General features: G+C 31.0%; 1 protein-coding gene across 1 annotated transcript; it reads right to left on the reverse strand.

Annotated features, from left to right (window-relative positions):
• Positions 1-1,389: 1,389 nt before the first annotated feature.
• Positions 1,390-2,471, reverse strand: LOC100855225 (auxin-induced in root cultures protein 12). Its single transcript, XM_003634958.4, has one exon. It carries the CDS (start codon positions 2,298-2,300, stop codon positions 1,548-1,550), a length of 753 nt encoding a protein of 250 aa, XP_003635006.2. The 5' UTR covers positions 2,301-2,471; the 3' UTR covers positions 1,390-1,547.
• Between the last annotated feature and the right edge of the window lie 16,431 nt (positions 2,472-18,902).

The raw sequence follows: 18,902 nt of genomic DNA on the forward strand, positions 1-18,902 counted from the left end.
TGAATCTTAAATCATAAACCCTTAATCTTAAACCCTTATATTAGAAACTTTATATACTAAATATTAAACCATAAACACTAAATTTTATATACTAAATTCTAAATCCCTAAATAGAACATATTGTGTGGTTAGGAATGACAACAAGACAAATTTGGGATGGATTGCTCCCATCCCAACCCCACTTTGTCTATTCAAAATAATTCTCATCATCATCCCATTAATTTTTATTTTTTTTTTAAAGTAGGGCAGAGTGGGAACGGGTAATTCTCATACCTTTCCCGTTCAACTTTTTGTTTGCAAATTTTTAGTTTTTTTAAAAATTTGTTAAATATATTAAAATAAATATATTTTATAAATAATTAAATTATTATATTTTATAACTTATTTTATTGAAAATATTTTATTACTATTATTATCTATAGATTAAAAATAGGAAAATTAAATTAAATTTTAAAATTAATTTTATATATAATTGGGGTGGGGTGGGATAAAGTAATGCCCGAACTTGCCCCAAACCTATCCCAAGTTGTAAAAAAAAAATCAAATCCGTCTTAAATTTGTTTATTTAAATTTTAAACTCATCCCATTAAGGGTGGTACGGGTAAAAAAAAAAAGAAAAAACCCATTGTCATTGGTACTTGTGGGGACATTATTGAAATGCACTTATATAAAAAATAAAATAAAAAACAAAAGAAATGAAAAAGAATTGAAAATATGGTTTAAAATGATTATAGAAAAAAGTGAATAAAAATTAAAGTTTTAGATGTTATTCATTTTGGATTCAAAGGACCTCATGGTTTAAAAAAAAATATTTATATGATTAAAAGAAGTTTATATTTATTAAAAAACGTCTACGTAATTAAAAGAAGCCTATATGAGATACCATAGCATCACTTTAAAATAATACACTAATGTGATATATATAATGTGTAATATTTCTGCCAAAACTGCAAACAAATAAATTTATTAAAAAAAAAGAGAGAGAGAGAGAGAGAGAGAGAGAGGACAGACAGATATTAGCTAATTTGAGCTTATCTAATAATGAGACATGCAAGCCTTTCCAAAGATAAAATATATATACATTTATTTAATTAAAAAGTAATGTATTATATTCAAAGTTTACCCGCTCGACCCGCTTACTAAGCTTTGACCCGAGATCTGCTACATCACTTACTAGGCTCTGACCCGAGATCTGCTGCATGACTATTAAAAATATGGGATTGGCGTTCAATTCAGGGCGACTGAATAATGGCATCATAGATCATGGAATGAAAAGACTAATTACCAAAAGATGATCTTTTGATTCAGAATATATTTTTCCCTTGATTAGATCAATTTCTTAGAAAAGAAAAGGGAACTAAATTTACCATTACAAGCCAGAAAGAAAAATCAAAATAACAAATCCATTTGTATTATTCAAATTCCATATTCGACACATGGAATGGAATTCATCATTCCTCCTATGGGGATGGAGAATCTGGGATGGGGATGGGGAAAAGTATCCATAGAAAAATTAGAACATTAAACCAAACATCACTGGTTGATGACTAAAAGCAGAGAACAATGAAGCTTCCAAGGACCAGGAACAAATAGAAAATCATGTTGCTCTGTCTGATTCCTGAATCGCCGCCGTGAGAACCCCCCGGTGCAATGCTTGGAGAAGGACTGCCGGGAGTACCACTTGGAGGACTGCTAGGAGAACCGCTAGGAGCATTGCCGGGAGCACCACCGGATCCACCCAATCCCGCAATCAAATCCAAGGTTCCTTTAGCATTCAAATTCGCTGGTTCGAATTCATGCTTCCGCGGGACGCCGGACGCCACCGCAGCCCCCACCTGCCATATGTGGTAAAATTTGGTCATCTTCTCCGGTAATTGGAAGATCGCGAACAAGGTCATCTTCCCGTCCACCACTTCTGCGCTCGTGCCGGAGACGGGGTAGGAGAGGTTGGTTTGCACAATGGAAGAGTAGTTGTTCAGCACAAAGGGCTTGACCACCAGGGAGCCGCCTTGTCTGAAGGCGATCAGCGACTGAGCGCCGGCCATGTAGGCGCCGTTTGGGTTTATAGCCCAGGAGACCCAGCCGTCCGCGGCTGCCGGCGGTGCCGTAAATGCAACGGAAAGCGTAGAATTGGAGGAATTGTAGGTCCAATGCAGAATGGAACTGAGCACTGGAAGATCGCTGCAGTTTTGAAACACCCTGTTGCTACTAAACTTCTGAGTAGTGCAGTTGAGAGTGTAAGCGGGTGAAATCATCAAAATGATCGTAAAAATAATTCCGACTGGCACAAGCGTCGCCATTGGAGCGAAGCCGAAGAGAGCGTGTGTCTGACTTGACTCCGTGGGGGAGACGAAAGGAAGAACTCAAGTGAATAAATATAATGAAGTTGCGGAGGAGAGACGCTGGGAAATCCAGAAGAATCCGAAAGGGGGGTTCCGAACAGGGAAATCGAGGATTCGCCTTGGGAACTACCCATTAAAAAAGTTAGAGAGCATGTGGCACGTGAGTGAAACACCAGTTTTTTCCTTATTTACGCTCTCACGTGCCTTAGTTTACTGTCGTCATCGAGATGTGTACTGATATCCGTTAGAGCTCTGTTAGTCAACCATCATAATAATAAGATCAGAAATTCTGTCCAATATTAAATTATAGAAGGTAAAACATGTGTTTTCAAGTAAAAATAATTACAAAAGGAATTTTTTAAAAATAATCCAAATTTTAAATAAAAATAATTATAAAATAGAAATTCTCTAAAAATAATTCAAATTCATGTATCCACCAATAAAACGTAATACCTAAATGATAAAAAATAGTTTCTATATCATTAGTAGTATCTGAATAGTTAAAAGTATTATTTTGATCATGCATAAAATGCTAATTATTTTTAAATAATTACTTAAAATTTGTATTTTATAAATTTAGTTCCTATTTTATGATTTTTTTCACACTTTTTCCTAATAAAATTATCAATTGTCCATGAACTAAGAATAATGACACGTTCCACCAACTTTTTAAAATTCTAACTACTCGTGTTTTTCATTTATGCAAATCAAAATTATATTATTTCCTAATAAAATATTTTAAAATAAAAATTTACATGTCATCCTCGTTTCTTCTCATTTTAGGTTTATTTCACCTAATGTATTTATAGAAATGTCTTAAAATGACCCATATATCTTTCTATCCTCCACGTTAAATATAGGAAGAACTATAAAATAATAAAAATTAATTATATTTTGTATTTTGTTCCTAAAAATAATTTTTTTTACTAAAAATATGCATTAAATTGTATTTTTTTTTTCTATTTTTTCCCTACTTTTTAAGCATTAATGTCCAATAATTATGAGTGTTCTCCAACAATTATGATTATATTATCCAACAAGTATGACTATTATCTAGTAACCATGATTATTGTTTGGCAATTATAGCTCTTATGGGGTGACTAATGACTCATACAACTTGGAAGATGGGAATTGTTTGACAATTGTAGCTATCATTGGGTAACTATGGCTCATACAACTTGGAAGATAGAAATTGCCTCACATTGCATCCACATAGAAACCAAAAAGAAATATCAAGTGTACATCATAGGATAAGCTAATAAACGTCTCATATATAGAAGAATATTTAGAAACAAACAAACCCCTATGTACTCAATATCATTTGATTGAATAGTTGACCTAACTCCTTGTTTGAAGAAACCCTTTACTTCAATTGACATTTTTTCACAAAAAGAAGATATGAGAAAACAAATCCAATGTTTCACTAAGATTTCAAATAGTTGTCCAAATTCAAGTTGATTATATTTCGCCTCTTCCTCGGAGAAAGACGATCAAACAATTCACAATCATGGTCCATAAATGAAACTTCAAATATTAGATATTTTTTTTTCTTTGAATAAGATCTCAATTTCAGCAACAATCTCATTAGATATCTTACAATTAGAATCCTTTTTTTTTTCGACCCAATTCCCCCACCACCACGACCCTAGTTAGATTCAGACATGATATATTTTTTAGTTATTGAGAGAACCCCAACTAGAATCAAGCATAACAAAGATGTTGTGTTTGCATGAGGGAGAGAGGGGAGGTGATTGTAATATCTTACATCGAATACAAAAAAAAGTTGTTGACACTATATATATGAACTCCTTTTAATTTTATAGATGTGTTATAAAATCACAATGACTTGTTAAACTTAAAGTAGACAATATTTACATGATCGAGAACATGTCGTTAAATGATTAGTGTCCAACAATAATAATTATTGTCCTACAACTATGAACCCATATCAACTTAGTCGATAGGGATCGATGTGACCAACTATTTCTTACGTTGGGGACTTACATTGCATCTAAATAGGAATATCAGGTGTACCAATATAGGATAAGGTTAACACATGTCTCATGTACAAAATATTTAGACACAAACCTCCATGTCGCAATTCGTATTTCCAAGTTGCCGAAATAAGGCTCCTAGAAATTTTTTAGTGTCTTAGTGTCTCATACCTATGACTATTGTTACAATTATGATTATTTTTCAGTAATTATGATTGTTATTTGACGATTGTGACTATTATGTGTTAGCCCAAGGGTTCTCCTAATCAAGTTTTGATGATAATAAATCATGGTTAAGTTACTAATTGGTTTGAATTATAAAGAATCTCAGGTATTAATTTGGAAATACATCAAAGGACCTAATAGATGCAAGATCAAGACGTTTGGAAGACCTTTAATCATAGGAAACAAATGTAAGATGAATGCATGAGTGCACTTAGGTTTTACATATCATTTCATGCATCTTTGAAAAACTCGATTATTCTTTAAAGTTATTGTTTCATTAAAACCCGAGTTTTATCAAACGTACCTTAGGCAAATCCTTTTAAAATTGACATATTAATTTACCTAAAAACCTTGCCTAAGTATTAGAAGAGAAAAGACTAGAAAAATATAGGTTTTCAAGGCCAAAATGGTGAACCGATCGAGGCACTGGCCAACAGGCTCAACCGGCCAAGGTACCGATCAACCGATTTCTGTTGCCCAGTCAAGGTCTGATCAAAGAGTGCAAAAAACATTCTCTCTCTTCCAGTAGCCTTTCCTTTCCGGTCGAGGTATCTTCCTTCCCGGTCAACTTCCGGTCGAAGTCTGGTTGAAGCAACGATAACCTCCCAAAGCATTAAATGCTCCAATGATTAGTGATTCGGTCAACCCCCAACTCGACCGGTTGAGGCTGCTTTTTATTTTTCTTGGCTCTTGAGGTTAGAACCTATAAATAGAGAGCTTTACTTCATTTATGATATATAGAACACTTGCATTTATTTGTCTGCCCACTTGTTCTTGCCTTAAAAGCTCTCATTTCTTTCTTGGTGCATTAAATCTTCCATTGCATATCCTTAGTGAACCTTTGTGATTCATCCTAACTTTGATTTGTATTTAAGCTATTATTGAGCTAGGTTGAGAGAAGTTCATTCTTGTAAATTGAGTGTTAAAGTCTTCAAGTGAGTTAAATCTTGAAGAGATTGTGTAAGAGCCCATTGGAGCCGGAATCCAAGTGTAAAGGAGATTAGAAGCTTGGTTGAAGCTTCAACCTAGTGAAACCCTCACTCGGTTAGGAACTTGAGGAGAGTGAATGTAGGTAAGGAAGTGTTGAACCACTATAAAATCCGAGTTTGATTTCTCTAACTCTATCTCTATTTACTTGCTTCTATTGTGCTTAAATTTGTTGTGTTTAAAAAGAATTTTTAAAAACCCAATTCACCTCCCCCCTCTTAGGTGTTTTTATTATTTGAGATTAGCCTTTATTTTCTCATTATGTATATGGTAACATTTTCTATTCTTTTGGAATTATTTTCTCCTAAAACCCCTATTTAAGATAGTTTTTTTTTTACTTTTACTTTTATTAGATTTATGTTTAAAAATTGTATTTCAAAAAGTTAATGATAATTTAATATTTTTAAAATTAATAAAACAAAATTTTACTTTTTCAACTATGTTTGGTTCCTAGAAATTTTGAAGGAAAATGTGAGGGAGGAAAAGTGGAAGAAAAGAAAAAACAAAAATAAAAAGTTAATAAATTATTTCTATACCCTTCTTCGAATTCATTTCATTTGTTCTCTCCCATCATATAAGCATTAAATAATTTTAAAATGCATAAATTTCTATCAATATTTTATTTTATTTTATTTTCATATTTTTTATATATAATGAAGCTAAACATGAAAAAGTTATTTAAATTTTTTTTTTCTTTCCTTAATGTTTTTCGGGAACCAAACATAACCTTAAGGAAAATTGTGAGTCTCCCCACTTCTCTAAAATATAAAACAATAATAATAATTATTATTTAATTATTTAAAAACTTCTCCCAAATAATATTTAAAATACTTCAAAATTAATTGGTTAAAAGGGATGAAATAATCCTCGTATTTGTAAATTTAACATCTTTCATATTTTTACTTTGAAGAATTTTGACGTAAATGTCATTGACTATTTCAAGTATTTACTTACAGGTTTTAAAAGAAAAAGTTATTTTTAATAAGAAAAGAATAAGGGCATTTTTGTTAAAATATGGTAAAAAATAGACAGAGGGTTAGATTTCTAAAATTGGGTTTTGAATGACTTTTTTAATCAAATAACCCATTATTAAATTTGTGTAACAATAAAATTCTTTCAAAATTTATTAATTATTTTTATAAAATTATCAATTATTACAATATTGTTTAGTAATGGAGAATGATGAATGTGCTTTTATAAATATACTTACATATGAGAAAAGCAAATTTTCAAGTTAACGTGGATGCAAAAAAAATTATCAAAATACTATACAAATCATATTTCTAAGTACTTTATAAATTTTTATTTATGACAAACTATTTCTTATCCAAACCTTATTTGATTTTTTTCCCCTTAAAATTGCTTTTAAAATATTTTTTTATAAGGGAAAAGTGTGTTTACGAAAAAAAATAAAATAAAATGGGAATAAGTTTATAAAATACTAATTTCAAAGATATATCTAAAAATAATTAGTATTTCATGCTTTATTATTATTATTATTATTTTGTCAAAGGTGGTACCTTTAACCATTTAGGCGCTACCTTTTAATGATATAAGTACTACTTTTGACTAATAAGTACATGAAACTTGAATTATTTTTAATGAGTTCCTATTTTATAATTATTTTTACATGAGTGTGTGAAAACTCTTTTTTTTTATTTAATTGGAATTTACTCAATTTCGAATTGAAAATTGGAAGTATAATAAAAAAAAATGAAAAGTTGTCTTATAAATGGAATCATAAAGAAAAACAGACTTTTTATAAACTCATTTTTAGGAAAAGGAAACAATATGTAACTAAAATTTTGGAAAAAAAAATTCCATTAATGGATTTTTCACAAAATATTAACTATTTATAAGTAAAATTTAACTATTGGATTTATATCCTTTGAAATAATGCAAGGTTAAATAAGTATTTTTGAATTTAAGTGTGTATTTAAACAAATTTGAAATGAATAAATTGTTGTGCTATTTAGAAAATGAGTTAATTTCATTCACATATCTTGAGGTTTGGGCTTACTACATGATTAATTTGAAATTTCATGATATATCTATTGTTCCTTTTCTTTTACTATTTTCATGACAACATCTTACAAATTTATTTCGTATATAAAATTTATTTTTTAGAGAGATTTTGGGTGTATTTAGGAATTCTCCAAAGAAATAAAATTTATTTTCTAAAACAAAATAAATTTTATATATAAAAAACATCTATAGGGCAAGCGTGTTAAGTGAAGAAATTTAAAATCAACGATGACATAGTATATTTACACTAAATCTCAAGGGATGAGTGTAGACCCCTCTTTTTGAACTAAGAGACTTGTTTTCATTTTTATTTTTGTTTTTCCTATCACCACTTGCTAGCCACCCGAGAGTGAGCTGGGCATTTCATTTAGGAGTAGGGGACGACTTCCATAGGTGAGCAAGCTGTATGGATGGCCAAGGACACTACTACCTTGTCATGGTGGTGGTTTAGATGGAGACGTTTTCTGAATGGGGAGCAGTGGAGTAGAAGGTAAGCAATAGAACTGGTAGGGGCTTGGATGGGAAGCAAGAATAGAGGGATGAGTTGGGTGTCAGGAGGGATGAATAAAGAAAATGGAGTGAGTACCAGCTAGGAAGGGGGGTTTGAGAAGTTGCAGGAAAAAAGTCTAGGTTTAGAAGGAGAAAAACAAACGATGAGAGGGGATCTTGTTGATTCATAAAAAAGAAAGTAGAGCTGGAAGCCATGCGACTCTTGGTTATGAGGGAGCATTCCAAGTAAGGCTATTGTGAGCTTTTTGTCTCTCATTTTCACATTGTTTCATTCTCATTTTCAGCTACTTTTTTTAGCATTGTTTTTTTTTATTGGTGTGGACATCAAGGGCCACACGTTTGTTTTGCCGAATCTGACTCTCTACATGTATGCTCTGTTTTGGCTTTATTTTGGTATTTTTGTTTTCTTTTGTAGACACCCGATACATTGGTCTTTCCATAGATTTGATATATAAGAATCATGCTTGCATTCTTTGTTAATTCCATCTGTTCCTAACTCTTTGACAATCCATGAAATAGAGTTAAGCTCATACTATGTTTTTCATGTTTTTTATTCTTCTATGTTTATTACTCTGTTTCCTGTTGATGGTGGGATGATATCATCAATGGCCAAGTTGTTGGGACTGGAGGAGTGAGGTCATGGGGGGAAATGAACTTAATGGAGGATTTCTGTGATTGTAATTGTGCTTCAATTTATTAGTTCCAAATATTGGTTGGGGATTTGAACGCTTGGTATGAATTTCTGGTTCGAATGATGGCTGTTAATATTTTGATAGCTTCCCATCTGGTCATATGTTATCTACAAACTTAAAGGTTGCCGAATTTTAATTGCTACAAGTGTAGAATTTCATGATGGAGACAAGGCTATGGTTGGAGAGAATGAGATTATTTTTTTTTATTTGCTAAAAGTGGAGTTCGATTCTTCCACTTGTGTTTGCTGAAGCTAACCAAAACTTGCTGAATTTTTATTGTTGTTGGTGGATTCTTGGAGATTGAATTTTTAGTGGAGTTCAGGTGATATTATGGGCCAAATATGGTGGTTTTTATGGTGAGAATTTGGTGAAGGAATGTAGTTGAATTTCAATGCGTGTTTCAAAAAAGAATGTGGCTGAATTTTCAATGTTAAAAAGATGAATTTCAATGGCTACATAAGGTGTATTGGCGACTGAATTTTCAGTGGAGTTCAGGTGATATTGTGGGCCGCATATGGTGGTTTTTATGGTGAGAATCCGGTGAGGGAATGTAGCCAAATTTCAGTGCGTGTTTCAATAGAGAATGTGGCTAAATTTTCAATGTTAAAAAGATGAATTTCGATGGCTGCATAAGGTGTATTGCCGATTGAATTTTCAGTGGAGTTCAGGGGAAATTTTGGCTGCATTATGAAGATTCTTATGGCTGAACATTAAGGAAGTTGTGGTTTCATAATGGAGAATTCTTGCAATTGTTTAAAGTGGATACAATATGGAAGCTTAATGGTTGAAAGTGGTAGCCATCAAATGGTTCTCTGGTGGCTGAAATAATGTAGAATATATGGTTGCATGAGTGCGTGTTTTAGTGGACAATGCTCTTGAACTTTATATACCATTTTGAGCCGTGATGAAAGCTTGATTTTAATGGTGATTTCCATCACCTTCAGCTGTAATGAAAGCTTGGATTTATGAAGAGGTTGCAGCTACTTGATGCTTTGATCTAACGAAGTTTCAGTAGTACACCAAAGTTTCACCCATCACTGCCAGCATCTCTCTACCCCGAGACTCACTCCCACATGGCTATGCATGGCCACCCTCTAGTGCACTACCCTAAAGGCCAAGTGTCATCCTCTTAATTCTTCATCTTTTGATGTCAAAATTTAATTTTCAAAACTTCAATTTCCGAATAATTTTCAGAACTCCAGTCTTTTTTTTAAAAAAAAAAAAATTAATTTTCAAAATAATTTTCAAATAATTTTCAAAACTCCAATTTTCAAATTTTCAAATTTTCAAATTTCAAATAATTTTAATTTCACACCGGTTTTCAAATAATTTTAAGTCATTTATTTTCTTCTTCATTCCTTAGGGTTTAAAGTCACCAAAAATCATGTTTTTAATAAAATTGTTACATTTTCTTTTAGGTAAGCACTTTCACAATTTTTTGTTGATTTTTATGTTTTTTTTTAATAAGCATGAATGAATTTTTTTTTCAAAATTCCAAAATAATGGAATTTGTGGGATTAATTCATGCAAAATCAATTGTGCTTTGGCGGGGCCCAACATCCATGACATTTTCTTTAAAAATGATCTGAGTGAAATGCATAATGGCCATTAATGATTTCTTACTCTGTTTTATGACACATGCGATATATTTTGTATTCATTATTATGCACTAATCTTGTTTCATGATAACACACTATTACTTGCTGCTAAGGTACAATCTCACTCCCACTTTGTTTATTCTCATGCATGATTCATTTTATTATTTGATCATTTCATTGGTATCCATTGATTTCTTTATCAATTGTCACACTTGCTTCACCTTATTTAGTAGAGACTCGTTTCTAGGGGCTTAAAAGGGCGCTACAATCTTTTACCATACCTTCTCAATAAGTAACTTGACCCCCGGACTCGACTTTGGTTTTCCACAAACTGTCTTTTCCAAATAAGGAGTCACACTTAGAGTTTTCTTTTTTATTTTGTTTTACCTTAAAAATAAAACAAAAATAGTACTGATTCCAAGTCTTTTATAAAAATCATATTTTTCACCAAATAAATAAATAACAAATGAGTCGATCTCCCCGTCGAGTGGGGACTTACATGAAAAATGTGGGTCCACAATGAGGTATTTATTGAAATTTCAAAATTATGATTGTTAACTGAATTTAACTCAAACCAATGGGGAGATGAGAAAAATTTTAATTGAAAATATATGTTAGTTTTAAAGGTAAAAGTAAGTATTTTTAAGAAAACTGAAAAACATTAAGGCCCTGTTTGGCAACTATTTTCAAGAACAATTTTCTATTTTTTTTATAACAAAAAAAGCTGAAAAACATGTTTGACAATTAGAAACTGTTATCTATTTTCTTTCTGTTTTCTATTCTTAGAAAACAGAAAATAGGGTGTTTTTAAAGAACTTCTTTTAGTTGTTTTCAGTTATTTTTTTAAAGTTGTTTTAAAGAATAATTATAGAAACATATATAATGATTAAAAGTAAAGTTATGGACATAAAAATTATTTTTAAAACATATTTAAAAATATTAAAAACAGGTTAAAAACAATTTTAGATTCTCAAACAAACTTTTGTTGTACAAAACATAAGAGAACAATTTTCAAAAACTGTTTTAAAAAACAGTTATCAAACAAGAAGTTATTTGTTCTCAAGAAATATTAAAGAAAGAAAAAAAATGTTAAGGAAAATAAGGGTCCGTTTGGGAATTGTTTTTTAGAACACTTTTCTGTTCTTCAGAACATAAAACATAGCTAAAATTATGTCTTCAAGACTTTAGCACAATGCACTAAAATCATGTCTTCAAATTATGACTTTAGCAAAACACACTAAAATTTATGTGGTGCCGGACACAAAGTGTCATGAAATATTTTTTAAAGTGTGGTATTTTAAAAAATCTTTTTAAAATTATGGTTTTTTTTTTTATAAAAAAAAAAAAAAGCACTGAAAGGAAACGAAAACAAAGAAAAGTTACAAAAACTCTCTACTAGTAAAACTTAAGGAAGTCTAGTTCCCTTGGTTTGCCACATTCCACTCGAATATCGAACCAAAACTTCTCCAAATTCAATGAAATGTCCTGTGTCACCAACCAGAAACCTGCCATCAATCGACTCTCATCCATCTCAAAGTCAAGGGCCAAGTCTTCTCTTTAATATTATCTCTTTTATTTGTATTCTTATTTTCTTCATTTATTTCATGTTGTGCTTATTTTTCTAGGGTTTAGGTTTTATGGATCTTTGATTCATTCAAGAGTGTGTGATTCTGTGCCTTTTGGTTTGGTTGTTTTGGTTCTTTTAATTGTTTATGAAGTTTAGGGTTTATGATTTTTTTTTCGCTCAGTTTTCTTTTGCTGAAATGAGTTTCTTAAAAAATGGATGAACAATAAGAGAGGAGGGGAATGCTAGTTTGTTGTGGATTCAAAGCCATTTGAAGTAGAGGTTTAGTGGGATGATGGGGGACTTTTCTAATTCAGTTCCAGACTTGTCCTTACTGAAGCGGTGAGCGTTGAGATCACTGGAATCTGAGAGGTAATGTGAAGCTTTCACTTCTGGGGGGGGGTGCCCTATTTCTCTTGGATTTCGTTGAGGCTGTGGATATAGAGAAGGCACTCTCCTTGGGCCCAAAGACTTTTGAAAATAAGTTATTGTAGTTGGATGGATGGGCCCCAGAGGCCAGATGCTATTGAAGTGGGGTGCATGCAATGCAAAGGACGTTTAGTTCAGTATTGTGGGGCTGCCCTTATATTTATGGTGTTCAGGTGTGGGGGAAGTTCCCTCATGGTTGTCTTAGGTAGGGACTGGGAGATAATGGGCAGTTGGGCAGGGACGAAGAGGAGAGGGAATCACAGGCTGACTCCAGAGTGGGAGTCCTAGGCTCCTAGCTTTAGATGAGAAAGTTGACATAGGGGACATGTCATCTATGGATTGGGAAAAAAGAGGTAAGAGGGCTGAAGAAGAAGATTTGGTCACGGTAGGAGGGGACGTTTTTAGTTGGATAGGACCTTAAAAGGCTGCTGGAGAAGAAAAGGTGGGTTAATTTGGCTCTTTTAGGGCTCAAGGCGAGGAGTGAGTAGCAGGAGGTGGCCTAGGGGCGTTCAGAGTTGGGTTTAAAGGAGCGGGCCTTGGGGTTAATTTGGAGGCCAAGGTAAGAAAAGTTGGGCCAAGAAAGGACCCTTGGTTTGTTTGGGGAGGGATTATTCTTTTGAGTAGGAGGCTGTTGGGCCTAGCCCAAGTAAATGGGCTGGGCAATTTTCACTTGTTGGGTTAAGGAACCAGGAGGGCCCTCAGATTATGGGGCTTCTTTTAATAGAGACTCTTTGCAAAGAAGGTCGTTATGGTGCAGGGGCCAGATTGCGACTGGAGCTAAGGCGATGCAACCTTCGTAAATGAAGTTCAGTGGCCTGATCACGGACGGGGCCCTTTCGGTAGAGGTGGAAAGATTTCCAAGTGTCGTTTCTTCCCCTATCTTTTCTATGGAAATAAGGGTTGCCTCTTCTTCTTCTCCTCCTTCTGAGGGTGGGTTAGCTCTTGAGGAGAGGAGAGTGTTTTCTGAATTGTTGTCGAAGAGGAAGAGGGTGGGTCCGTTATGCATGGTTTTGGTGGATGGAACTTCTGTGGAGTGTTCTTATTTGGTAGTGACTGCGGATATCATTTCAATGGAAGAGGAAGTCCAGCAACAGGGACAGAATGTTTGGGCATTCCCATGGAGGTGTATGAGAAAGGGATTTTAAGATGGAAGCTAGAAGGAAGGTGAAGGGTAGGGAGGTCGGTATAAGAAAGAAAAAAGTTTCTTCAAAGTTTGAAAGGGAATTAAAAATGTTAAAGAGTACACGGTGAATTATTTAGGGGTAACAGGCAGTAGGAAAGAGGGTGGCAGAGGAGGAGATAATGAAGATTAAAATTATCTCTTGGAACGTTGGGGGTTGAAAAACGGTGAGAAAGCAAACCCGGTTTGAATGTAAGAAACAAAATACAGATGACGTCGACAGATTTAGTTAGGAGTTTGGGAGTAGACGGATTTTTAAAGAGAAAAAAGAAAAAAAAATGTATAATTAAATTTACTAGAGAAAAGTACAAGGGAAGAGTAAAATTTAATTTTTTTTAATTAAAAAAAGGAAATTTATTCACTTTTAATACATGACTACTTATATATGGCGTTTGGTCAACGAAAAACCAGAAAGGTTTTTGGTGTTACAAAATCATGTGAGACACACTAGTTCATTTAATTAAAAAAAAAACAACTTGCAATGAAAACGAAAAAAAAAAAAAAGTGTTTAATCAAATTGATTAAAAAAAAAAAGACAAAGAATGAGTAAGACTTATCTTTTTTCTTCTTTAAAAAAAATTATTCACTTTAAATACGTGTTATTTAAAGCATATGACTATTTATGGTGTTTGGTATAATAAATAAATAAATAAATAAATAAAATAAAATAAAATAAACTGAAAAGGTCCTTGGTCTTACAAAATTGTGTAGAACTCACCACTTCATCTAATGAAAGAAACCAATTACTTGCAATGGAAAAATATGAAAGAAAAAAAAATGTTTAATCAAATTGATTAGAAAAAAAGAGAAGGGAAGAGTGAGACTTATCTTTTTTTTAAATAACAAAAAAGAAATGTATTCACTTTATATACATGTTGTCTAAAACATATGGCTACTTATGTTGTTTGATAAGGGAAAAACCAAAAGGTCTTTAGCTTTGCAAAACCGTGTGGAACACATCACTTTATCTAATGAAATTAGGGAAGAGTAAGACTTTTCTTTTTTTCTTTTTTTGTAAAAGAAATTTATTCATTTTAAATACATATTATCTATAAGTATATGACTACTTGTGATGTTTGGTGAAGAAAAAAATCAAAAAGGTCTTTAGTCTTATAAAATCGTATGAGACACACCACTTCATCTAAAGAAAGAAAACAACTTGCAATAAATAAAAAATAAAAAAAGGAAGAAAAGAAAAGAAATTTTATCATATTGACTAGATAAAAAGATAAGAGGAGAGTAGACTTATCTTTTCCTAAATATATATATTTTCTTTAAATACATGTTATCTAAAGCAATGAACCACATATACTAACCATTTCATAGGATTAGAAGAAATTGAAATAAAAATGCTTTTCTTATTTTATTTCATAAACAAAATAAAAAGGAAACATTTTCATTTCATAATTGTGGCACTAATTTAATTATCTAAGATACAATTTTGAAGATGATAGGATGACTAGTTTATTCGCCATCCACTAATATCAATCTTTATAAATTAGTTTGCAATAAATAGTGATATAATTTCTTTTTATTTTTATTTTTTAAATATAATTAATTGTCATTCTTGATTATTTGTGCATATAGACTCTACATGATTAAAAGTAATAAAAGATGTAAAAGTATACTATAGTTTTGTAGGATATCCATTTTTTTTTGTAATAGATAAAAAAAAATATACTACTAAGTGAAGCTTGATTTCTCTCTCCATATTATATAAACATAAAAAGGGTATAATTTCTCTCTTTATAAAACTCTTTTGAATATTTCACTTTCATCAATTATTGTATGCATTATTGCTTGGACCCTATGGGTGACCTGGGAAGACTAAGAAAGTCTTTGTCTTCTTTCAACAAACTTTGTGAGATCCTAGTCACATAGTATTGATGAAAAGACAAAAGTAAAAAATATAAATAAATAATTAAGAAGGATAATATTGTCTACCAATACAAGTCCTTCAATGTAAAGGCACATTTGAGGATTTAAACTTTGTTAATTTCTTATCATTACCACTTTTTGAATGAAATTTCATGAAAATTTTGTGGAAATTTCATGTTTCTTCTTGTAGCAAGATTAAAGTTTTCTATGCCTTTCGTTGGGTATAATATAATATATATAAGTTTATTTGTAGTTACATTCTACCTTTTACCTTGAATTTAAGTCATGGTACTCATTTTGTCCACTCCTCGAATTACTAATCATATAAATCCTTCACCAAGTAGTTAGTTAAATGTTCTTTCACAATTCTCTAGAGAGGCCTCAATATATCAAGTAGAGAGATTTTGAATTTCATAATACTAGTAAAGGAGGAATGTTCGGATACTCTTTTAGTTTTGATCTTGTATTGGTATTAAAAAATAAGTGTTTTAAAAGAATAAAAGAAATTTTTTCACTACTAATAGTTTTATATAATTTTTTTAAGAACCTATTTATATAAATTTTCTATTTTGACCTTAGTTTCTAAATAATTTGAGAGTAAAAAGAGAGACTATGTAAATGGTAAATATCAATAAGAAATTACTCCTTGTATTTTGTTTTGAATTTTGAGAACATATATATGAGAAGGTTTCTTGGAAACCTAAGAAATTTTCATCAAAGACGACATTGTTATTGAGTGGGAAAATGAGAAAATGAAAAGCAAAAAATAGAGAACAATCATGGAAGGACCTTGACTCCTAAAAAAAATAGAAGTAAAAGAAAAATGAGTGTCGGTTTGTTGGTACTAAAGCCAACCACAAATGAAAAGGAATTGATATCAAAGGACAATATGCCAACTACAAAAACACAAAAAAGATTGAATGATCTTTAATGTGTTGACTTGTTGACTTTAAGATGCTAATTGTCCTTCTCGTGAGTTTAAAATATTTATTCTATAGAATAAGTAATTATTTTATTTAACTCTTGGAAACACTTGTGTTATTTTACCATATAAGAAACTAAGAAAATTGTAATTTTATTTCTATTTATTTTCAAAACAATTTATGATATAATATATAATGTGAGTAAAAATTGGTATCACATCCACAAGAAAATTATAATACCACGAAAAAATTTCTAATTATTAAAGATAAAACTCATCTAAGATGTAACTCAAAATAAACAATAATCTCACATAGCCCCATAAAACAATGATGTACAAGGGAAAATGCCAAGAATGAGGCCACCTATGTCAGTCAACAAAGTATCGTTCCTTCTTAGAATTTTTCAAGATGACAAAAAATCAACCCAACTCTCATTTTTTCTTTTTACTAAAGAAAATGCTCAAACATTGTCATGCATCTTCCTCACAACAATGGTAGAATACCGATTGTTAATTGGATTTTGAAAAAAAAAATACCATTTTAAAAATATTTATTAAAATCTGATAGTTTCGAAACTATTTCCAAATCTACAACATTTTTTAAGACATCAATTGGAAGTCATCTTTTAAAAAAATAGCTTTAGGTTAAATATTGAAGTTTGCTTTTCAAAAAATAACTTTAAAATTCATCTAAACTTATCTTTTTTAAAATGCAATTTCTAATTAGATTATTCCAAACTATCGTACATTTAAAAATATTTTTTTTGAATTATCATATTTAAAAAAACATATTTTTTTAAATTACTATTTTTTTAAAATCTCGTTACAGTGTTTTATTTGATGATATATGCACTCATTATAAGTTTAATTTATTGAAAAGTGGAGATGTGGAGGAAACAACGGGTTAGACTATTCTTTTTATCAAATTTTATTTATTTTTTCAATCTTTTCTACTAGGTATTAGTATCTTCAACTTCCCACCAAATAAACTAAATAAGCTATCATCTTATTTATATTTTTTATTCAAAATGAATTTATGATATGCTGATGTGAATTGAGTAAATATTTGGACCATATTAATAAGAAAATAATGATGTCATAAAAAACTCTTTTATTAAAAATGGAACTCATATAAAATATAATTTAAAATAAACAATAATTCTTGGCAAGCCCCATAAAACAATGCACACATGAAAATGCCAAGAGAAAGGCCACCTATGTTGGTCAGCGAAGGAATTTTCCCTTGTGAAGTGACCACCCCCTATTCATTACTTTTTGACCCATTGGTGAATGAATGATTCAAATAAACAATAATTCTTTGTGAGCCCCACAAAACAATGCACATGAGAAAATTCCAAGAAAAGGGCCACCAATGTTGGTCAACAAAGGAATCTTTCCTTGTAAAGTCACCACCCCCCATTCATTCTTTTTGGCCCATTGATGAACAAATGATTCTCATTACATCTTATAAAAGGATTAACACCTAAATTTAAATTTTTTTTATATAAATAAATAATTAATATTAATTTTTTTTTCCTTTTTGCCTCAGCCAATATATTTGGAGCTATTTAGATAACTAACAAAATTTAGTGATATGATATAATTTTTGTTAAGGAAAAAGAAGCTTACTTTACCTTTTCAAACAAATACTCAATTAAAAAATCATCAAATAATTAATATGTATTTTAAAATAATAAACATAACAATACTATTTTTAATATATGGCTTTAATTTTTATGCATAATGATTTTTTTTTAAATAGAAATTTCAATTTATGTTACCATTTCCAAATAAATAAAATTTTGAAATCCACTCCAAATATCAAATTAGATTTTAAATTTCAACTTGAAGTGCATGAGAATGATCTCATATGGGATTAGTACTTGGGATATTGGCCAAGCTTTTTTGACTCACAATGGTTGAATCCCAAGTTGCTATAATATTAGAAGGACCCAAATTAAAGCTCAATCATCTCTAACGTAATATATTTGAGTCAGGTTGATGGAGATAACTCCATGGAAATAAGAAATTTATCATGAAGGAGGGATATTTTGTTATTGGTATTCTAGCTAGGTTAGGATTTTGAATTTCTAGATTCTTAAGCCATTTTAAAAAAATAGTATATTTGAAAAACACATCTAACCATCTAGGTCTCATTACATTTGGACAACATGAGTCCTATGAAAATTTTTTGGATAGATTGAGAAATGTTAATAGTGAGAGGTTAGTTGAAATAGTTTTAGTATTATTTTTTTCGAATTTTGTTTATTTTTTCAACCTTTCTTATGATGAGAATTATAGTTTTAGTATCTTGGTTTTACCACATGAGAAACTGAATAACTAAACTATCATCTTATTTATATTTATATTCAAAATAGTTTATAATATAATGATATTAATATAAGTAAAAATTTGTATCACATCAACGAGAAAGTAATGATACCATGAAAAACTCTCTTAGCAAAGAGGAAACTTATCTAAAATATAACTCAAAATAAACAATAATTCTCACCCAACCCTATAAGACGATATGCAAGATAGAAAGCTAAGAAATGG

The sequence above is a fragment of the Vitis vinifera genome, chromosome 7 (genome assembly GCF_030704535.1).
Source record: "Vitis vinifera cultivar Pinot Noir 40024 chromosome 7, ASM3070453v1".
NCBI classification, from domain to species: Eukaryota; Viridiplantae; Streptophyta; class Magnoliopsida; order Vitales; family Vitaceae; genus Vitis; species Vitis vinifera.